The sequence below is a fragment of the Cornus florida genome, unplaced genomic scaffold (genome assembly GCF_030987335.1).
Source record: "Cornus florida cultivar Cherokee Brave unplaced genomic scaffold, ASM3098733v1 CherokeeBrave_3.0.0_Hap2_Chr07, whole genome shotgun sequence".
NCBI classification, from domain to species: Eukaryota; Viridiplantae; Streptophyta; class Magnoliopsida; order Cornales; family Cornaceae; genus Cornus; species Cornus florida.
This window is the reverse complement of record NW_026775577.1, coordinates 45,731,388-45,755,545: the sequence shown is the minus strand read 5'-3', so window position 1 is coordinate 45,755,545 and position 24,158 is coordinate 45,731,388. Positions and strand designations below refer to the sequence as shown.

Here is a 24,158-nt window from a genome sequence, read left to right as displayed (position 1 = left end):
TATGCCTACATGTTTTATTTTTTTCTATAAAAAAATAAAAAATTCCTTTCATGTGACTAATGTGAACTTGTCAGTTTAGTAAAATGTTAAAACAAAAAAAAAATAATAGAAGTGTTAATTTGTGTGAATGACGTTGTTTAGGTTTTTTAATAAATAAAAAAATAAAAAGTAAAGTAGATTTTCAAATAGGCTTTAATGTGTATTTAAATCAATTTATATTTCAGTTCTCTTTCAACTAATTTCTATTAATTAAATTATCCCTTGAATAGTTGAGGGGAGTTTTTTAACAAAAATAAAAAATAAAAAAAAATTTAATAAAAAATATATATAAAAAAAAAGAGGATTAATGTACTTCACCCTATTAATTAATCATACTGATGAATATGCCTCACTCCGTAAATAACGTTAAGACAAGCGAGCAGGCGTATCATAGGGTTATTTTGGTCATAAAAAGCCGCTTTCAGAACCTCGTTGAAATTGAAAAAGTTAAAAAAAGGCACTTCAAGTTTGGTGTTTCCAAAGTACAAAGCCGTTCGAACAAAGCTCCCTCTGTTTTTGCCTATTTCTCTCGCTCTCTAACCTCTGTCGTTTCCCATTCGATCACCTACATCCTCTCTCTCTCTAACTTTCTCTCTCTAACACTCTCTCTCTCCTACTGCCTTTGCCTTCACACTATTCAACAAACTCCAACATTCCTTTGATGGACTCGCTCTCGCAGGCGGTCGGCCCCAAGCTGCTTCTTCCGGCGGCGAGCTCTCACCGATCACACGCACTCTTCGGCTCCGTTCTTCCAAGTTCGGCGCCGAACTTGCGCCGAATTTGCAAGAAAGTTCGAGTGCATGCGGAGAATCAGAGACCGACTAGCGCGATCGACTTCTGCGATCCTGATTGGAAATCCAAGTTCCAGAACGACTTCGAGCGCCGATTCAACATTCCTCACCTCACTGATGTTTTCGAAGACGCCGTTCCGATTCCCTCCACTTTTTGTCTCAGGATGAGGTATTCTGAATTCAATTTTGACTTTTGTTAGATTGTAATTCACCATTTCTGTGCTGTTTTTGAGTTTTGAAGTTCTAGTTTAACTTCGTCTTTACATTATTATGTTGAAGAATTTTTTGAATTAATTATTGAAGCCAGACTTTTTTTTAAAAATATGTGATTTGGTTTTTTTGATGTTGAAATTGGACATGTGACAATCTGTGCAAATCTTGTATCAGTTTGTATTTTGTAGTAAAACCTCATTGATTTTAGTTAACTTCCAAAAAAAAAAAAAAAAAAAAAAATCTCATTGATTTTAGTTCTTTCTGTTCTCTGTCATTTATCAATTTTGAATTTCTAAGGAATTTGTTGATTATATTCTAACTCAAGTTGGCACTTGTGGCCTTGGAAATGTTAATGACTTTGATTAGAAGGACATTGATCATGAATTATGTTACACGGAAGAAATGGAACTAAAGATTGTGGTTATTTTTTTTATTTTTTTTCCCCGATCATTAGCAATTGTGCATGTCTAAATTAGATTAGAGCCAATATATATATTTTTTTCCAGGACTCCGGTAATTGAAGATTTTGCTGATGGTTATCCATCTGATGAGAAGTGGCATGGATACATAAATAATAATGACAGAGTACTTCTTAAGGTATTCTTTGATCCTACTTTACCTTTTATCTATATCCCTCACAGGACACTGCAATTGAGAATTTTCCGCCAAATTTCAAAATTTAGACGGATCTACTTATGCATTTTTTTTTTTTGTTTTGTTTTTGTTGAAGCTAATATTTTACTAGTACTCTAACTGTGAATGTGGTGATCATGGATTGTTTTCCATGTTTACTGTGATCATATTGTTAGGAAAGGTCGAAAAAAAAAAAGACAACCGAAGAAATTCAACCATTTTCACCAGCTACAAAGTGAACTTATTTGAGACCCATCCGAAACTCAATTTAATAGTGTCCAATTTTTAGTTGCTCTAGCAAATGGAGAAGTGAATATCTTATTTAATATTTCAGGTCATACGCTACTCTTCTCCTACATCTGCTGGTGCTGAGTGCATTGATCCCAGTTGTACTTGGGTGGAGCAATGGTACATGTCACTACTTTTTCAAATAAATATGTTAATCAATAAGAATGCCTATGATTGTAAAATAGAAAAACTTTTGATATCTTATGTATTAAGCTTCCAAGTAACTGTAGCACTGTCACTGCCTCCCGGTAGCCAATGTTAATTGATGGGTGAGAAATAAGAAGACCGTGACCCAAGGTTCTGATATGTCAGAGTGCGCAAAATCCAATATAGATTTAGAGGGGGTGTGGATTGATCTTGTTCAATTCTTACTAACAATAACTGATTTTCAACCTCTCACAATAATTTTTTTATATGAAGCAATATGAGTCAGTTAAAGTGTAGACAGCAGAAATAAATAATTAAGCAATTGCATGTGAACACGCAACTTATGTGAAAAACCCCAACAGGGAAGAAAACAGGACATAATCCAGACAGATCAAATTTACTAAGAGAGATAAGTATACAACTAGGTTGACCAATTTTCCAAACGCTAGCAAACCTCTAATTACCTATTACACAGACTTATGCCAAACTCTCTACTCAAGTCTTTAGGTTGCTGCTCCATCAACAAATCCGCTTCTCACACGATCTGCTCCTCCTTCAGTACATTGATCTTTGTGACATATAAAGTCCACAATTTGTGTTCATTGTGTATAAACACATTGGCGTTGTATTGGGGTTTCTCAGTTGCAGTCAGAAAAGGAAAACTAAAACCTTTTAGAATTATAATTTGAGATAGTTACCAAAACAGTTTGTGCACAGGTGGATCGATTGAGCTTCCGATTCAACCATGCTGGTACCCGTTTTACCGATCGAGCTTTCGATTGAAGTATGCTAGCCTTTAGACACAATTAATTTGAAATTTTTTGATCTATCTGCATATTGATCTAAAGCCATTTTGCTTCATGTAAAAACTTCATGTTTAAATATATTTGATGTAAAAAAATATGTACATTCAAATATCTTTGTAATTAATTGAAATCTGTATGCCTTGTGTCCCAATATAAATCATGATGAGAATACATCATCATGAACCCTAATTTGGTAATTTATAATTCAAGAGGTGAATTTACCTTTTTACTGTTTTGAGTTCCAATTGCTTTCTCTTCATAGTCCATATATCTGAAGTAAATTCTAATCCTAACTAACTAAACCAACTTCTGAAAATAAAACAAAATTCACAGACTCTAGCTATTGTTAGAAATTTGCCAACACTAAATTCTAATAACCCGAAGCCTGTAGACAATGAGATGCTAGGAACTACATGCATAGAAAAGATGAAATGAATGGGTCTTTAACCATATAATATACTTCTTAGTGATCAGAGTTACAGTTTTTCATACAATAGATTGCTGTTTCTCATACTGCTATGGCTATCCTCAAGGAGTCATACCATTGGGAATTGAGTGAATCAACAACAGGATCATTGGAATGGAATTTTCAGGTTCTCAACTCCTATTGGTTGTTTATTAGGAAACAGACTCTTCAGTTCACTGAGTAATATGTCCAAGTTCGGCTCCACCATCAATGAACCTTCTTACAGATTTTGAACTCTCCAACTAATTGGCATTATTCAATATAACAGTAAATCTCTCTTAAAGTTGGAACTTCGGACATAAATTTGGTATTATTAGTGGTTATGTTCTGATTGAGCCGTTAACCAGCACCAAGCAACCAAAATACTCCACCCAGAATCCACTATTTAAACATGTAACATTTCATTATCAAACCTGTTATTGAAACTATCAGACCAATCATTTATTCTTCTTCTTTTTCCCATAGAAAATGGGTTAAAATAATGTGAGTTTGTTGAAATTCAAGATATGATGTATGATGTGGCCCCAGACAAAGGAGCCTAACAAACTTTAGTTTGTGCAATGAAAATCTCTTCAGAAATGAATTTTTTTTTTTTTTTTTTTTTTTTCAAATGGGTAAATGCTCTTGAAAGAAAGACATGCTGCTAATTGCACTTTTTATAAAGTGTATGAAAAGAATTTATTTACTTCTTTATTGAAAAATAAAATTTTATCTGGTCATGTATAATATAGATTTCAATTGATTTCTTGGTGAATCAACTCTTTGCGGGCTTATTATGGGATACCGGAAACCTTTGTGGATCCTAATGAAAAAGTGATAAATGTTTATTCTGACATGCCTTGAATGTTGGAGGAGGTTGTTTCTCCTCATCTTGTTGAAGGATATCAGAGAAACGACTTCATCCATTTTCCTAATTTTGTGACATTATTTCTTCTGTATTGACTGATTTATTACTCACTTCCATTTCCCTTGTGGTGGGGGTTGGCTCCACCCCAGATTCTCTCTTCTCCAATCATTTCCACTTTTCCTTTGTTTAGAAGTCAACTACAGAAAGGAACACAAAGTCCATTAGATTGCTACATTATACCTGATTTTATTGTAATTGTTATAGTTTTATTTTATTTCATATAAATACTTGTATAATGTAATATTAAACATTATCTAAGGATGTGGCACCGATCTTGTTCCAGGGTTCACCGTGCTGGTCCCCGGGAGGAAATATACTTTAAACCAGAAAAAGTAAAAGCAGCAATTGTAACTTGTGGAGGACTCTGTCCTGGTCTTAATGATGTCATCAGACAGGTACTTATCCAATGCAAAAGTCATTGTGTTTGTTAACAGTTTTGTCCACATCAAACCTGAAACATCTTTTAATGAAGTCATCACATTCAATTACCTGTTACAATGGAATTATAGTACCATTACAATTGACCCAAATGATTACAATTTTTTTAGGTTTCACATATCTACTGCCTTTTAATGGCACATGCTTATGTTTGGAGTAAAAATTCACATAATTGTAAAATTAAGCACCTGACACATATGTTAATGCTAAAACGAAGACGAACCTTGTGACTATCATTCTAGGAAAAGGAAAAAGAAGCTCTAATTATATCACCGCCAAGGCTGATAGATAGTTGCAGAAGATATAGAGGATCCCATCTGTACCAAAGTTACTGATATAGCACTTGCATAGGTCTCAAAACACTTCCCAGTTTTTGATTGTCATTCTTTTTCTCTATTTCCTTTGTATGTGCAGATTGTCATCACACTTGAAATATATGGTGTGAAAAAGATTGTGGGGATTCCTTTTGGTTATCGCGGTTTTTCTGACAAAGAATTAACTGAAATGCCGGTAAGATCCTCTTTTTATTATAGTCCTAATGTCAATTGAGTCATAAAATTTGATGTATGACATATGCTTTCTTGACACGTCTTTGATGCTTAGTTTCCATGGTTTGTTTCTGATGAATGTTTTATTCTTGGGGAGAGCTTCTTTGCAGTACAATTTACTTGGTAGGATTTACAACACCATTTTGCCTCTGTTTTTAGATGCCTTGATAGACGGTTTGGTGGTCCTTATGTTTGGAAAGGCCATTGATGCTTCCTTGCCACATGGCTTCACCGTTATCTCTCCTACTTGGTAATAACATACGTTACCATGTTGACTCAGTTGTAATTGCGTCAATTTATATTTTGGTTGGACCTTAAATTATCATATTTCCTTGGTAATGCTTGTATTGATGTTGGTTCTTCCCGGTTATTTGAATTATATGAACCATAGGGTAGGGTTTCCATGTGACAAGTTGCCAACTACTCTTGGCAAGGATTATGGCAAGATTATAGTTGTTGAAGGCACGACTAGCCCTATTAAACACCCAACTTGTCAAGGCTCAGTAGAAGCGCATTAACTTACTAAAGCATGGCCTCTTCAGTAAGTGCACATAAATCCCTTGGGTGTGCACTTTTTAGTAGGCTTAATAAATGCACGCCTCTATTCCTTAATCATCCAATCATATTATTTCCTTTTATTGTTTAATGGCCATTAATGGATATGCTCTATATCATTACAAAACTCAAAACAACAAAGTATTTTCCCCACTATTAGGCTTGGTTACATGAATTCTGTTTCACCATTCTGCTCTATTGAAGGTCATAGCCCGGGTTAAACCACAGATATCACATCTTTCCTCCCTATCTCAATTCATGTTAATTTTGGCTTACCCTCCTTAACATTAACCTTAATAAGGATCACGTCACTTTTCCAAACCAATGCAGTTATTAATCATTGTTACGCATAGCCAAACCATCTTAAAAGGTTCTCTCTCATAATTGATTGATCATATTCACATTGTTTAATCATGTTGGATGTTTGGTATACAAAATTCGTGGACATATAATTGATTACTTGCACTAAACTTGTCTAGTTTTTGATATTTAATGTTTATGATAATATAATGTGTTTTTTTAAATCTATAACTCTATATGATTTTAACCTTTTATTATTGCATGTTCGCAATGGTATTTGACTAGTTTCGTGTTGGATCTTCTGATTTTTTTCAATTGTGCATTGATTTAGTTGAATGCATGTGCAATTTGTCAAAGATATTAGCCAATTCTTGGAACTAATCTGCTGAAAAAATTATCATTTACATTTTGACTATTTTGTGTAGTATTTAATTTTCTTCGACTGTAACTGTTTAATATGCATTTCTATCAAACATGCACCTTGTTTTCACTTAGTTTCTTGCCTTGCACTTAGGCTCCGATTGATCTTGATACCTTAGCATGCCTTGAGCTTATTGACGCCCACCCTCTCCCCAGCAACAAATTCTGTTAAATTTAATGTTAGTGCCTAATTAGTTGACAATAGCCAGTCGTAAGATAATCTCAAAGTATGATGAATCCATAAAGCCAACCCCACACAGCTGGGGTAAGGCTTGCTGGTCCTGGGTTTGATTCATGTTTTCAGATATGTATATCTCCTCTAAATATAGCAAATTTCATTTATTTGTTTAAATGTCTTTGATTATCAGTTATCCAGGAAAGTGGTTCAAAATATTCATCTTTCTGGAGGAAGCTTGTTAGGAGTTTCACGTGGAGGACCAAGTATTAGTGAACTAGTGGACAGTATGGAGGTGCTCAATTATTATTATTATTTTCACGTGCAGATCATTCCCTGGTTTTATTTATTTATTATTTTGGAATTATATACACAATACCAAATGATGCTCAGAATGATGCAATCTGATATCCGTATTTATTTGAACTGATGTCAGGAGAGGGGAATCAACATGCTCTTTGTGTTGGGTGGAAATGGTACGCATGCTGGTGCCAATGCGATACACAACGAGGTTTCCAAACCTGTCTACTTGATACTCGATCTATGCACCATATTTTTTATGTAATCTGCTTTAATGTCCATAAAAATCCTTTTTTTTTTTTTTTTTTTTTCCTTCTGTGCTTCACTAAGTTTCGTAGAGATCTTAAGGCTGCACTGGGGCTGATAAAGATCTGGTCCCAGACTGATTAATACCTGTCCACAGAACAAATGAGACCTGGCTGGTTGAATACAAATTCAATATTTTGAGATCTGATTATTATTGGGTCGGATTTGGTTTTAGGTTGATTTGATCTGAATAAGACCCAAGTCTGATTAAAAGATATTATGCGTAGTAATTTTGTATTTCATACATGTTTTTCCAAGTATAATGCTATTATTTTATCAAATATTTTAAAATGTATATGCTTAGGATATTTATTCAAATTTGCTCTGGATTCAGATATTTGAATTCATAAATCAGATACAAACTCGGATATGATTTATAAGATTCGTTGGATTCGGATTTGCACTTGCTTCATTGCATAAAAAGTCTAGTTAGGATTCTGATTTTGCCTAATCCGTACTTAATCTGACACATTTGACAGCCTTAGAAAAACTTGGCCCAGAGTGACTTATTCAATTTTGATTCATTACCTCTCAATTTTAAAGTTGGGTGCATGCAGTCTTTGTGAAAGATGTTTTGGTGGACATGCACTATGTATCTACAAAATATATGTTTGTATTGCGTTAGTTAAATGTACTCTTTATAGTAAGCTCTAATATGAAGTAACTAACGTTCTGCTATATGTTACAGAGTTGATATCTTTCCAGGTCTCACTTTCTTTCTAACTGTTTTTGAGTTATGAAATGCTTGATCTACTCCCTTCTGGTGGTTTATTTTTCATTTACAAAGTCTAATTTCTTTTTTTCTCCTTTGGTTTGTAGTGCCATAAAAGACGGATGAGGGTGGCTGTAGTTGGTGTGCCAAAAACTATAGACAATGATATTTTGTTAATGGATAAGACTTTTGGTTTTGATACTGCCGTTGAAGAAGCTCAAAGAGCAATTAATTCTGCGTACATCGAGGTACAATTGGTTTTAATTTTAGTGCTTTGAAGAAGCTCTAAGAGCAATTAGTTCTGTGTACATTGAGGTGCAATTGGTTTTAATTTTAGTGCTTTACCTTGAACCCAAATCCTCTCTAGTGTACCCGTATTCGGCAATGCACTGGGAACTACTGTTGGGTTGATCCCAGCCATCCCAAATTCACTGCGTGATACAGGTGCACTGGGGTTGATTTTCTCTCTCTTGTTCAATATGCAAATTAAGTTCTTTCATTTATTTATTTTCCTATTTATCGGAGTCATCATCATTACAATCCTTGCGTTTATCCCAGTCGAAACGGGTCAGCCATATTAATTCTCTTTTAGCAATTATATACTATTGCACGCCATGTCTACTCTTATATTTAATATTTTTCTAATTATTTCATCCCAAGTAAGTTTTGATCAACCTCGTTGTCCTCTTTCTAGGAGTAATGTACTAGAAACTCTTTGCTGAGGCCACCCCATAGGGAGGAGGTGCTAAGACCTAGGTTCAACTCCCAATTGGAACATTTTTGTGTCTGTTGTAATTATACTGGAACCCTTTTTCTTGTATTGTCTCTTAATTAAACTTCCTTTTTTTTTTCTCTTTCACTCTTGTGACAGGCTCATAGTGCTTATCATGGTATTGGTATTGTGAAATTGATGGGTAGAAGTAGTGGATTTATAGCTATGCATGCATCCCTTGCTAGTGGACAAATTGATATATGTTTGATACCCGAGGTACTGTTACTAGATCTAAATTGGATAAATATTTGTCTGAGCTCTAATTTTTTACACAGTCTACATGTGAACTTTTAAGGTACCTTTCCGTTTACATGGACCTCATGGTGTCCTGAGGCATCTGAAGTACCTACTTGAGACGAAGGGATCGGCCGTAGTCTGTATCGCAGAGGGAGCTGGGCAGGTGAGTTACGTTATTTTTTTATTTTTAGGCTTATTGGTAAACCACATTAAACTGAGTGAAACATATTTTTGTCTATTTTTCTTGCATATAAAGCCTTATGATTTCTGCCAAATGTAATATCCTATTTTTTATCTACCCTCTTTTTCTTTCACTATATATTAGAGTTGAAAAAACAAATTACAGGAAGATATAAGGGGGAGCTGCTACATGTGATGTATACTTATAGCTGAAGTTTCTAACTTCATGTAGATATTTCGGAATGTTATATAACTTCTCAATCAAGTCCTTTTTCTCCTTTCGATTTTAATCTATAATTTTTTTTACGCACAAAACTAATAGTAAAACTAGGGACCTTTTGAGTTGGAGATCTGTTAGGCTTGTGACAGTTTGATGAGTGCTCCAGGTTTAGAATAACTGCTTCTACCATTTTACCAGATGAAGAATGGTTTAGTATATGTCATGGTTTCTGAGCAAGTATAAAACATGCCAAAAACGTTTATATTCAAAGTTTTGTCCAAGTTAAGATGATGCTATACACAGTAAACTTTTAATCTTCCTCTTCTTTTCATATCTGTCAATACTCTCATGTGCAACCGTGACCTTGACGGCAAGCTTGTCTTTTGCACACCTACTCTGCAAGAATACTTCTCATTAATTATCATTTCAGCATTTTAGTGATTCATGTATTTTCTGAACCACAAAGAGCAATGAATTTGTTTTTCCTTTGTTTTTATGGCCCACCATGTCAGATAGTTAAGTTAATTTCCTGTTATTGGGTTAACCATTTGGGTTATTTGCCCCTCTAGATATTTTGGCATCTTACGTAAATTTTTAATTCTCTCATGTTGTGCATATATTGTGAATCTGTAGAATATAGCTTCTGTTTCCTTTGGTAAGTGTAGAAGATAGCTTCTGTTACCTCCTGACTCCAAAGTTTTTGATAACTTCTGTTTCTTCTTCTTTATTCCTCTCCTTCTTTACACTTTTCCTTTTCAGAATATGCTCAACAGCTTTAGAACCAGAAGCGTGCTTATAACAACTTCATTCAGATACTCCATGCACTCAATTTCCAAAATTCTGCAGAATACAAAAATATTTCTTAAAAACTTTTTCTGTCATGGTGCTTTTGACTCTTAAGTATTTTCCAAGTTCCTTTTCTTTCTTTCTCTTTGTAAAAAATTTCCCTCATAAATTGACATTGCTGCCTTTTTTTCTTAATAATAACTTTTGATGCACGATGCTTTTTCGACTTGCCAGCGTTATTACTTAAACTTCAACGATTTCTTTTTTTCTTTTTTTTTTTTCTTTTTTATTTATTTTTATTTAACATAATACCTCAAGGTTTTAAACCTAGAGAACGGGCATAGTTTGTAGTTATGGGGAAGTTGATTGAATGTTATGCAGATCTATTGCTTTAGTCAACATTTCATGTTATTATGAGATGACTATCTAGAGCTTAGTGCTTTTGTGTTGTTCTTTATGCAGAATCTCCTTGAGAAAACTAATGCGAAGGATGCATCTGGAAACATTGTATTTGGAGATATCGGTGTACATATACAACAAGAGGTTAGTACTTACATTGTCATGCTGTTCTTGCTCTCTGGTGAATGGCTCTTAAATACTGTTAATGTGGTCTATGGTTAATAATAGTTTGACTGGTTTAATCAGATTATGTGAGGGAAAGTTGAACTTAATTTTCTTTTTCTTTTTTTTTTTTTTAATAAAAAATTGTAGTGTTGTGGTGTGACTAAAATGGCTTCTATTCATGAGAGTGATGAATTTATCATTATGCCAAGTTCTTAAATTTCAGTACTTTTATCATGTGGAAGATTTGATGCGGGTTTCATGTAGAGAATAAAAAAAGTGGATATGCATTTGGGTCATACAGTTTCAACTATCTTGTAATTTACTATGTCCATGGGATGGTTGCAATCATCATTTTATTGAACAATCTTCAATTGTGGGCAATCTGCATGAGATTTTCCTTGTTATCTACTGAAAATTATAGTACTATATTTTGGAGGTTTTAGAAAAAATTTATGCTGAGTTACTGATTTTACATTGGTGAAAATGCAATTGTTGAGATTGATGGACGGCAAGACAAAAAAGGATATAATTAGAATTGAATACATCTTAGTTGTTGAAGTAGTACTAGTTGGAGATAAAATGAGGGAAAACCGATTAAAATGGTTTGAACTTGTGCAAAAAAGATCACTAAATGTGCCAGTAAAAAAAAAAATTATATGGTTCACATGGAGGGTAATGTTATAGGCAAAGTATTAGTACACAGAGAGTAGGATTTTTAGTTCTTTATTTGGAAAAGGAAACTGAAACTCCAAACAGCTCGATTAATTTTGGAGCTGGTTGATTAATCGATCGACACAACCCCGTAGAGCTTTGACCGATTGTTCGATCAATCGAATTTCTCTGCAGATTTATAATTAAAAAATTAACTTTGCAGAAAGATAGTTACCAAAACATTTTTATATGCAAATCAATTAGAATTTTCTGAATCAATTCAAATCATGTATAATTAGAAACCCTAATGAATGAATGCATAAACCTTAATTTTGATGAGTGCATTGAAGTGTTAAATTACCTTTATATCATTGGTGTAGAATATTACACATTTACCCTTGAATATAGCTAAAATTCCATCTTCAAACATGAGCAAGAGGTAACAACCTACACTAATTGACTTTTGAAATTTCTAACAAAACTGCAAATCAAAACAAAAGTTGCAAGCTCTAGTTTTTATTTAAGAAATTTGTCAACCCAAGTCCTATTAACTTAACACAGCTGATAATCGTTACAACAAACGCCGTGAACCAAAAACGAATCAAGAAACACGACAGAAAAGTAAACATGCCACCCAAAGAATACAAAAATTTACATGGTTTGTCAAAGCCTACGTCCACAATGAAGATCCGGCGAAAGATTTCATGCAAGAGATACAAGTCTCTTTCTCTTTCTCTTTCCTAAGGTTTTCAGTGTTCACTCATTACCCACTCCAAAACCCTAAACGCCCTTATATACTGGGCGACAAGGGAGTCCTAAACAGGGTCCAAGACCCACAAGCCAAAACGGGTCAAAACAAAGCCCTTTTTTTGGGTCGCAACACGACCCGGGGCGGAACAAAATTCGGGCTACAACATCATTTTTCCTGAATTTCTAGAAGAAAGCAAGATACACATCCATTTATCATCCATTGAGTTTAGATGTGCTTTGGGTTAACATGGGCCACATTTATGTTTGACATTATTCAGTTGATAAAATGGTGTCGCAATGATTGATGACAAGGGCATCTCATAAGCTTTTTTTTTTACATCTACCTGTCTTTTCCTTTCTATACTGAGTATGGGATGTATGTGATTTATTTGGTTTGGTTCGACATAATATGTGACTGATATTCATTTTATCTTTTTTTCTCAGACAAAGAAATATTTTAAGGAGATTGGTATTCCAGCTGATGTGAAGTACATTGATCCCACTTACATGATCCGTGCATGCCGTGCAAATGCATCAGATGGAATTCTATGCGCCGTACTGGGTCAAAATGCTGTGAGACTCTCGTGCTCGCATTTTCATGCTATTTCTTGTTATGAAGTTAAATATATCTTGTCCGTCCCAAACCTGTTGCATTGCTATGTGGATTTCAAGAGTCATACCCAACTCTCATGCAGGAGAGAGCCTAAGCCAAAAATTAACTCTAATCGAGTTCCTGTCCTAATCCACACCCGCACAAAATATGGGGCGAAGAAGCAGATCTTATTATCCAAGCCTTCTAGTTAATGTGATGTTAACACGTGGCCTACCTAGAGTCAAATTCTCTTTTTGAGATAAATTATCTTCTTGAGAAGCAGAAAAAACATGCTCTAATTGAGTTCCTAATTGAACTCGAGCAGAACTCAGTTAACTCTAATTGAGTACCTGTCCTAATCCACACCCACACACAAAATATGGGGAGAAGCAGCAGATCTCATCATCCGAGCCTTCTAGTTAATGTGATGTTAACACATGGCCTACCTTGAGTCAAATTCTCTTCTTGAGATAAATTATCTTCTTGAGAAGCAGAAAAAACATTCTGAATTTTATGTGGAAATTTTAATTGGTTTAACAGCGAAGAGAATAGAAGCATATGCCCTTTAAATCAAACTCGGTTTTCTAAGTAGCTCCATAGGTAAAACATGATCCTGGTGCAGTAAAGCATGCCATAAAAATTGCCAATAAATGAGCAGCTAATAAAGTTGTGTGCTTATAAAGTTTGCTAACTAGATTCATTGAACTAATGCCAGAATCTGTAGTCCTCTTGCTAATTGAGGTGTGAAGTACGATAGATGTGGTGGTTGGTTTGTTAAACTCAGTTCGGATGGGCTTCTTCAAGCCTATGGTGTTTTCCATGTACACTTGACCATCTATCGATTAGGTTTGAGATCTTAACTGTATCTCAGTCAACTAACTTATACGCCCAGCTATTGATTAGGTTTGAGATCTTAACTTGAGGAGGCCCCGGACGACATGGGCCGGATCCGACTTGCAAGCACAACATTCGGTCCGTACAGCTGGGTCGGCCCATATAAAGACACTGCCATATGGGCCGAACGCGAGTAAGCCCATCAAAGGTGACCAGGACTTATGGAGGAATAGGCCCAGATCCAGCAATCAGTCAATATCAATATCTTGTAAATATCTATAAATAGGATAAGGAATGGAAAGGAGGGAGGATCTTTTTGGGTTGAAGTGTAAGAATTCTAGAGAGAGAAAGAGGGAACGAATTTCTTGCATCTTCAATTGGCGCCGTCTGTGGGAAACGCATGGAAGTTTGGTTGATCAATGAGGAATATCGAGTGGATTCAAACCAATTCGGTTGATCGAGACTCGATCTTTGGGATTTGGATCCAGATCTGAGCGATTGTGACCTACTCTGGAGGAATTACAATTCTTGAAGCTTTGGCGGGAGTGGCTTCAGATCTACGCAACAACGAGTTGTTCGATTGTGGCAGGATCTGACGGATTTAGAGTTCAGACAATTCAGATCTCGTAAACAGTGAGCATAATTCGGAGAATTAGAAGCCAGATCTAAAAATTCCTACTCGCGAAGCTCGGATCTACTCGCGAACTTGAGATTAATGCCTTTACTCCGTTCAGGAATAATGATAGGTGAAAGCTCCAATCCGATGGAGGCTGTCCAGCAAACAAAGCTTGAGGAGTTGATGAACTTGATTAAAGCTCTCAAAAAAGAGAATGCAGAATTGAAATGCAACATCGGCAAATACCTGCGGTTTCGCATCCACTTCCGGTCGGAGAAGGAGGTGTTCAATCTAATATCGCGCGTCAAGGCGAACAGGACGAGAACAATCAGTCAGCTCACCACCGTGATGAAAGGATGATGGACAATTTGCCGCCAAATGTTCGTCGAGTTGAAGATCACGAAGGATCGACTCACGTTGATCCGCATCGGGAAAGGTTCGACCGAGAGGAAGTGATAGAGGTTGATCGCCGTCGAGTAGCGTCGCCTTGGCAAAGAGAGTTCATAGAGGAACGGTCGTTCGATCCGTCTTACCGGCCCTCCATGGTTACTATCACTCATCGTGGTTCGGAGGGCAGAACCGTAACTCACAGAGCTACCGCTGGACTCCAGAGAAAGAATGAAGCTCTCCGATCCGCAGCTCGGACGGTGGATTCACCATTCACCGACGAGATCTTGAATGCCCCGCATCCAAGGAAGTTTGCTATGCCAGTCTTTATTCTGTTCGACGGAACGACCGATCCGATCGATCATGTGTATCATATCCAGTTGAAAATGGCCCTGAATACGGAAAACGACTCTTTAATGTGCAAATGTTTCCCTACAAGCCTAGCCGGACCGGCGCTCAGCTGGTTCAAAAATTTGCCTAGGAGCTCCATTGGTAGCTTCAGAAACCTGTGCGATCGGTTCATAAGCCAGTACTATGGGAACAAGCGCCCGCCGAAAGACATCTCGAGCCTATTCACGATGAGGCAGCACAAGGATGAACGTCTCCAGGCTTTTCTTACCAGGTTTAATCTCACTAAGAGTATGGTGATCGAATGCCACCCTTCTACAGCAGTTCAAGCCTTCAAGTTAGCCATGACACGTGGAACTCCGTTTCACACCAGTCTGGTAGTGAACACGCCAACTACTATGGATGAACTCAATGAAAGAGCCGATGGCTTTGTGCGCCTAGAAGAAGAGGAGGCAGCTAATGCTCGGACAGCGTCGCTCGTGTCGACCGAGGAAAAGTCCAAGGCAAAGATTAGGCAGAAGCAGGCTCAGCCGCAACGTCAGACCTCTTGGAAGGCAGAAAAAAGGTCCAGGGAGGAAGAGCTGATTACTCCGCTGAAGGTCACTCTGGCGAGGTTGTATCAGGAGAACAAAGATAAGTTTCATCCACCACTGCCAATTAGGCAACCCCTCGAACAGAGGGATCAAACTAAACATTGTGCTTTCCATTCTGACTTCGGTCATCAGACTAACGAATGCAGGAACCTGAGGAGGCAAGTGGAGATGTTGATAGCTAGAGGGGAGTTCGCGAGTTATGTTCAAGGTTCGGCGATAGAGCAGAATCGACCGGTGGAACAAATAAAAAGGAGTCATAAACAAAGCTCCCACAATTCACAACCAGTTCGTATAATCAATGCTATCCATGGTCGACCAGAGCCTAGTGAAGAGTCGGATGAGCTACTCCGGGCGCGCCTGCGGCAAGCGCAGATGAAGAAAAGGGTCAGCAGTGTGAATACTCTACACCAGCAGAGCCTGTCGATGCAGATAAAATTCGACTGGGCAGACCTGCAGCGTGTTCAACTGCCGCATGAAGACCCGTTGGTAGTCAGTTTGACAGTGGCAGACTGCTTGGTGCGCAGAGTTCTGATCGATCCTGGGAGCAGTGCGAATGTCATGCCGAGGGACACATTTGATAGGCTCGAGATTCAACCAGAGAGGCTCAAGCCCACCGGAAATCCCTTGTTAGGGTTCGATGGGAAGAGGGTGGAGCCCGTCGGGATGGTGGAAGTGGAAGTTCAAGCTGCAGAACGAGCTCTTATGGAAACTTTTGTGGTTGTAGAAATTCACCCCTCGTATAATCTCCTGATGGGAAGAGGATGGATTCACAGAGTCCAAGGTGTACCCTCAACTCTGCATCAGGTCATGAGGTGCCTCGGACCCGAGGGAGGTAAAGTGATAGACATTCGGGGGGATCAGGTTGCAGCCAAAGAGTGTTATTCCGTCACACTAAAGCATGTTGGGAAAGGGAAGGCGCCCGTTCGTTCGGCAAGCCCCAGATAGCAATTACAGGAACCTCCGCCCGAGCAGAACAGGGTGGAGGAGTCAGTCGACTTGACCGAGGAGCCCCTTCTAGATGTGCAGATCGATCAGTCCAGGCCAGAACGAACTACCAGAGTAGGTATAAGACTGACCAGAGAAGAGCAGCAAGAGCTAGTGGATTTCTTGTCCCACAATGCCGATGTATTTGCATGGAGTCACCTAGACATGCCTGGAATTAGTCCCTCCGTATCCTGTCATTCCCTGAATGTCAATCCCAATTTCAAACCGGTGAAACAGAAGCAGCGAAGATTTGCTCCAGAACGTAATCAAATCATAGCGGAAGAGGTCGATAGGCTGCTTGATGCGGGATTTATCAGAGAAGTGCACTACCCTGATTGGTTGTCCAACGTCGTTGTCGTGCAGAAGAAGAATGGGAAATGGCGAGTATGCATTGATTTCACCAATTTGAACAAAGCCTGTCCGAAGGACAGCTTCCCGCTGCCTAAGATTGATCAAATGGTGGATGCCACCACCGGGTATGAGCGTTTAACCTTTCTGGATGCTTATTCAGGTTATAATCAGATCCCTATGGACCCCGCAGATGAAGAAAAAACTTCTTTTGTTACCGAGCGAGGAACATACTGCTACAAAGTTATGCCTTTCGGACTAAAGAATGCGGGAGCAACTTATCAAAGACTTGTTAGCAAAATTTTTAAGAATCAAATGGGTAAGATTGTGGAAGCCTATATTGATGATATGGTGGTAAAGAGTAGGAAGAAGGATGATCATCTGAAGCATCTGCAAGACGTATTTGATGTACTGAAGCGATATGGGATGAGGCTCAATCCAACCAAGTGCTCGTTCGGTGTGAGTTCCGGACAGTTTCTGGGGCACGTGGTCAACCGCAGAGGCATCGAAGTTAGCCCCGCTCAAGCAGAGGCTTTGATTAAGAATGCCGAGCCAAAGACGATCAAAGAGGTGCAAGCCCTCACAGGACGAATAGCTGCATTAAGTCGATTTATTTCAAAATTGTTAGATCACTGCAAACCGTTCTTTGACACGATTCGGAGCCATGGAAGGCAGGTCTGGGGGGATGAGCAACGACAAACATTGACTCATTTGAAGGAATATATGCAGAATCCACCAGTCCTGTCAGCCCCAGATCCGGAAGAAAAGTTATTTCTATATCTTGGAGTATCTGGTGTCGCGACGAGTGTCGTTCTGATTCGTTGCAAGGAAGGGGTGCAATACCCGGTATTTTATGTAAGCAAAACACTGACAGAGGCAGAAAAAAGATACTCAAAGGCCGAACGGGTGGTACTTGCACTTGTAAATGCAAAAAGAAAGTTGAGGCATTATTTCGAATCCCACCCCATAGCTGTTCTAACAACTTTCCCAATTAGAGCGCTTATGCACAAGCCAGAGCTTTCGGGCAGAATGACAAAGTGGGCCATAGAGTTGAGTTCATTTGACATAACGTACGAGCCGCGAACAGCTGTTAAAGGGCAAGCGGTGGCCGATTTCCTGCTAGAATGTGATGCCGAAGATACGGAAGAGGACCTTAGATCCGGCTCTTGGAAACTTTTTGTGGATGGCTCCTCTAACCAGACGGGGGCTGGAATTGGAATCAAACTGCAAACCCCAGAGGGTACTTCCTTGAGCCAGGCACTCAGACTTGAGTTCCGAGCCACCAATAATGAAGCGGAATACGAGGCGTTGCTAAATGGATTAAAGTTGGCCAGAGAGCTACAGATCAAAAGTTTGACTGTGTATAGTGACTCGCAGCTGATTGTTCGGCTGGTAAATGGTGAGTACGCGACCAAGGATGACACGATGGGGGCATATCGTTCTGCCGTTCTGCATAAAGCCAAGGACTTTGCAAAGATTGAATTCATACAGCTGCCGAGGGAACAGAATGCAGACGCGGACCGGTTAGCATGTAGTGCTTCGAGTTGCGGTGAAACATTGGCGAGGGTGATTCCAGTAGGAATACTGACCCAGCCATCTATTCTCGAAGGACCCTTGGACTCTGACCCTTGGCAAGTCAACGTCATACCGTATGAACCGAGTTGGATTGACCCCATCATCACCTATATTCGAGATGGCGTTTTGCCTATGCAGAAGGATGAAGCTAGGAGACTCAAAAAGAATGCTGCAAAGTACGCCATCGTGCGTAGCCAGCTGTACAGAAGGTCCTACTCTGGCCCATACTTGAAGTGTGTCACCCCCGCGGAGGCGCAGCAGGTATTGCGAGCTATTCATGAGGGTGTGTGTGGCAATCATTCTGGGGGGCGATCGTTAGCGCATAAAGCAATGACACAAGAGTATTTCTGGCCAAACATGTCAAGAGATGCGGAGGAGTTCTCTCGAAGGTGCGATAAATGCCAACGATATGGACCATTGATCCACCAACCACCTGAGGAATTGCACGTAATGGCCTCGCCATGGCCTTTCGCGCAATGGGGGATGGATGTGGTCGGTCCTCTGCCAACTGCGAGAGCTCAGAACAAGTATGTGTTACTGGCCACGGATTACTTCACTAAATGGGTGGAAGCAGAACCATATCCTAGCGTGACTCAGACTCATGTGAGACGATTTATTTGGAACAATATTATCTGCCGTTTCGGTGTTCCCAGATCAATAGTCATGGACAATGGCACAAACCTCGACAGCAGGCAAGTAAGAAAGCTGCTGGAGGAGTATGGAATCAACCAGAAGTTGGCTGCAGTAAGTCATCATCAGGCCAACGGACAAGCAGAAATCACAAACAGAACCATTTTCGCCTGCATCAAGAAGAAGCTGGAAGATCATAAAGGGAAGTGGTTGGATGAACTCCCGAACGTTCTATGGGCTTACAGAACCACCCCAAGGCGGCCGACTGGGGAGAGCCCGTTTGCAATGGCGTATGGTACCGAGGCAGTTATACCGGTTGAGCATTTGGTCCCCACTATCAGAAGCTTAGCATGGAGTCGAGATCAGAATGACAAGATGTTAAGATTGAACCTCGATATGATAGACGAAAGGAGGGACACAGCGGCTATAAGGTTAGCTTCGTATCAGCAAGTATTGGCGAATAGTCACAACAAAAGAGTAAAACACAGGGATTTTACCCCTGGCGATCTGGTTCTGAAAAGAAAGGTGGGGATGGTCAAAAAAATGATGCCACCCTGGGAAGGCCCATACAGAATTGCAGAAGTCATAGGCAAGGGGGCATATACGTTGGAAACCATGGCGGGAAGGTTGGTCAGCAAGCCCTGGAACGCCACGTCTCTGAAGAGGTACTACCAATAAAAGCTAAGTTTTGGCTTTAATTGGATGTTGTTTGTTGTCAATCAAATACGTATGAATGAGCAAGTTACTGAAATTTATAAAAAAAAAATAATAAATAATAACCTTTTTTTCCAACGGCCTGCTAAAAACTAAAAATTTAAAGCCAAATGGCAAGTGGCATTCTAGCCGAGCGCCAGGCACTTGCCATAAACAAACACACGGCAAAGCTAATATAAAAGAAAAGAGAGAAAAGATATGTATGTATTGAAAATAAGTTGAATAGAGCACAACACATAAGGAAAAAGAGTTCTGTCATTTCATTGATATTGAGCATTGAGTTTACAAAAGTGAGATGTCCATCGTTACAAAAAGATATGGAATGGAAGAGTCCAAAGGAGCCCTAGCTAGACGCCTCAGTACCAACAGCATCCTGGTCGTGCCGACCCGCCTCCTGGGCCCCATCAGCCGTCTCACCTTCACGAGGTGGGGAATCAAGATGAATGACTGAATCGTTCGGCTGGGGCTCAGCGTCAGCAGTGGCTGTGGAAGGTACCACGATTGACGATTGAGGAGCGGTCAGAGGCAGAGCGGTAGGAGGAGCTGTGATGATCCTGGAGGAAGCAATGTCCTGGCACTCGTCGAATATGCGCTCCGCTTCGGTGGGCTCTGGGTCGACATAGACCCCCAGAGGTTCGATCCCTAGATCTTTGTCGACCTCATCTGGAGTGGAACTGGTTTGTCCCTCATCCGGAACTCGGTCGGCGAAACCTTCCCGGAATCCTTGAGCATACCTAAGAGCACCGACCCTTGAGAACCGAGCGTGAAGAGCCAGCATCCCACCGCTCACTCTGCTGATCGCATCGATCAGAGCGGTACGCTCGTCCAGAGCTCTTTTCTCGAAAGCCATCCGAGCAGACTGTTCGTCAGCCAGAAGGCGCTGGAGTTCTGCCTTTTCTTCTCTAATTGATTCACGCTCAGTCTGCCAGACGCTCTTTTCAAGCTGGAGGGCGTCCTTCTCATCCTGAAGGGAGTCATTCTCCTTCTTCAGGACATCTCTCTCTTGTTCGATTTTGTCAAGCCGAGCCAGTACCTCGGTATTCTTCATGGCGAGGAGGTCGTTTTCTTTATTAGCCACCTCCAGGCTGTCAGAAAACTTACGGGCCCTGGCGTTCCCCATCTCCACCTGCTTCTGCATGGCCATCATTCCGAACAATGTCTGCATAGGTGCACATTAAAAACGGTTAAGCCAATAGTCAGGTCGGGCGAAGGCAAGACCAAATAATATGAGAGAATTCATGAGTTAGAAAATAAAAGTCACCTCCATAGCAGATTGGGGAAAGCGGCTGAACACATCCTTCTGGGATAGGCCCTTTGCCGCCTCAAGGTCCTTCGGAGTCCACATGCTCCTGTAGTAGGCCATGGCGGTCTGGCCATCCTTCAGCATGGTCTCGTTCGGTTTCACGAACGTCCCATCCGTTCGGGTGTACCGAGGGGCCCATGGCGGTAAGGTGGGGATAGAAGGGGGGCCTGAAGCAGAAGCGGAGCCACCAGCTGCAGTAGGCCCAGAGGGAGCAGGAGCTCTGATCGCTCGGTGCAAGAGAACACCCGGCCCGGAGACCCGGGTCCTTCTAATGAGAGGCTCCTCCTCAGGATCGACTTCACTGTCAGGATGAGGCCTTTTGCCTCGTTCTTTGTCCCGAACGCCCCCCGCAGCAGCAGGAGCTATGGTAGCTTGGGGAGACGCGCTCTGGTTGGCAGCAGGGGCGCTGGCAACAGAGTTAATAGCCACTGTGCTCGGGACAGTGTCAGAGATGGTGGCTGAGGAAGAGGCTGACGCTGGAGAGGAGGTCGCCCCAGCAGCAGGAGTGGCTGGGGGAGTATTTTTCTTCCTGCCAAAAGAAGGAATCTGAAGTCTGCTCATGTTGTAGCCGAGTGATGAGAGCGCTAAGAGGTTGTCTGAAGTGAGGAGATCTGAGCAGGAAGGAATATCGTTCAGAACGTATTTCTTCAAGTAGTTACTCCTATCCCTGCAAACACTACAGCTCAAGTCATCACAAGGTATTCCTAAGGAACGGCATAAGAAAGTGCAAAAACGAGGAACGCATGAATCGCAGGGGCAATCATGTTTATGAGATTTGAATTTCTTATAGGAGGAGACAGAACAGACACCAAAGGCGCTCGGGATTGGGTAACCCTCTGCAGCCGGCGAAGACCAAGCCCCACTAATGCCCACGATGCTATCCCTCCAACCCTTCTCAGATTTTATTGTGTCCGTACATATGGACATCTTCTCGAACGGGTAGAGGTGGTAGAAGGGTTCGTTAGTACGGATCTTACTGACCTTATAGCACAGAAGAAGGTCTATGAGGTCAAGGTCCAGATTTCTGTCACGCATCAACAAGAGCATAACAGATATGATTCTAAAGAAGTTGGGGTTGACCTGCAGGGGGGATATCCCCAATCTATTGAAGACATAACTAAAGAAAGGGTGCAGAGGGAACCTAACAACATTCAATTGAAGGTTCGTGAATAAGACTTCGCCGGGCAGGAGGCCGGCGCCGGTCATAATGTTAACGTCCTGAGGGCAAACCCTAACTTCGATGTTGTCAGGAAGTCTAAGTCTCATACGAAGAACATCCAGATCTACAACCATGGTGGAAGTGCTTGAAGAATCTAAAAGGGGGTAAATGGAAGCCTGCCGAAAGTGAAAAAAGAACGAAACTAACCTCGGAGGACTGCAAGATCGCTGGAAGAATGACTCTTGAAGGATTTCACCAGAAAAAGCTTAGCACTGTTCTAGAAAGAGAGAGACTTGACTGATGATGGAGACGGTAAAAGGACGTGAAGTGGAATTCTAGAGCATTATAAAGGCGAGGGGGCCCGAGGGCCGAAGCGTCGGGAAGGCGAGAAATTCCTCGAGCCCCGGAACATTGATTCTGGATCTGACCGTCCATTCCCCCACGTGGTTATCTCGAGCCGTCAACATCATGATGAGACGCCATCAATAATTACCCCTTATTAAATAAGGGGCAATTATGGGGGCAGTTGAGGAGGCCCCGGACGACATGGGCCGGATCCGACTTGCAAGCACAACATTCGGTCCATACAGCTGGGTCGGCCCATATAAAGACACTGCCATATGGGCCGAACGCGAGTAAGCCCATCAAAGGTGACCAGGACTTATGGAGGAATAGGCCCAGATCCAGCAATCAGTCAATATCTTGTAAATATCTTGTAAATATCTATAAATAGGATAAGGAATGGAAAGGAGGGAGGATCTTTTTGGGTTGAAGTGTAAGAATTCTAGAGAGAGAAAGAGGGAACGAATTTCTTGCATCTTCATAACTGTATCTCTGTCAACTAACTTATACGCCCACCCAACCAGATGTTCTGTACTCTAATAGCCTTGTTGGGGAAACAACAAAAAAAAAAAAAACAGAAGGGCGGGGGAGGGGGATTAATGGTTTTTTTAATATGTTAATCATAATAAATGAAGGCATTTGAAATGCAACTTGAAGCATCATATTCTTTTGAAGCTTTGAACTAATAATGGCATGTTGAATAGATATTAGCTCCCACAATAGCCCACTTCAGTTTCTGTTTAGCTCGTGAACAAGGTCTGCCTTGAGCTTGTCATGTTCTGAACTTGATTCATTGGCCGGTACTAAGCAAGCCCAAGCAAACACAACCTAGTATAGTAGGGTGGGTGTTCTCCAATTGCCACCTTCCTAAAGGAGGTTTCTGGGATGACGAATAATGCACCCCTTTTGTATTGGTACATTCGCAGTGGGCTCGGTACCCAAATGAAATAATGCCTGGCCTTTTTGCAGGTTCATGGTGCATTTGCTGGATATAGCGGCATCACGGTAGGCACATGCAACACCCACTATGTATACCTTCCCATTCCTGAAGTCATTTCTTACCCGAGGGTGGTCGACCCTAACAGCCGCATGTGGCATCGGTGTTTAACATCAACAGGCCAGCCGGACTTTGTCTGATTAAACAGGGCCATCTAATTATGTAGCAGAGTTGAGGAACCTAAGCTTTGTCAAAGAGTAGTAGATTAAAGAAATAGAAAGCCAGCTCCAGAAGGTTTACGGTTAGTTCGTTCGTGGCATGTTGTTGAAGAAATAATACAAAACGATGACGTTTCGTCTAGATTCGAATTCTTATGAATTGTATAGCATTGCAGTGCAAGATATAGAGAGGCATATCAATAATAAAAGGATCTCAGAGAACCACCCAAAGCATTGTGTAGCTGGTTCTCTTATCTTTTGTAACTTATGTTTGTATAAGAAAAATGTATTTGCAGGATGAGACTGGTATAAATCAGAACAAACACAGTATTTTTTTTTTATAAATTTATTTATGAATTTTGTGTTTTTATAAA

The 24,158-nt window shown here is 40.3% G+C and overlaps 1 protein-coding gene across 1 annotated transcript; it reads left to right on the top strand.

Annotated features, from left to right (window-relative positions):
- Positions 1–501: 501 nt before the first annotated feature.
- LOC132267139 (ATP-dependent 6-phosphofructokinase 5, chloroplastic) lies at positions 502–24,158 on the top strand. The gene is made up of 13 exons (XM_059768207.1): positions 502–999; positions 1,550–1,640; positions 2,011–2,084; positions 4,574–4,685; positions 5,143–5,238; positions 6,920–7,021; positions 7,163–7,237; positions 8,152–8,292; positions 8,916–9,032; positions 9,112–9,216; positions 10,702–10,782; positions 12,649–12,777; positions 23,599–24,158. The coding sequence occupies exons 1-13, from the start codon at positions 701–703 to the stop codon at positions 23,764–23,766; spliced, it is 1,590 nt and encodes a 529-aa protein (XP_059624190.1). The 5' UTR covers positions 502–700; the 3' UTR covers positions 23,767–24,158.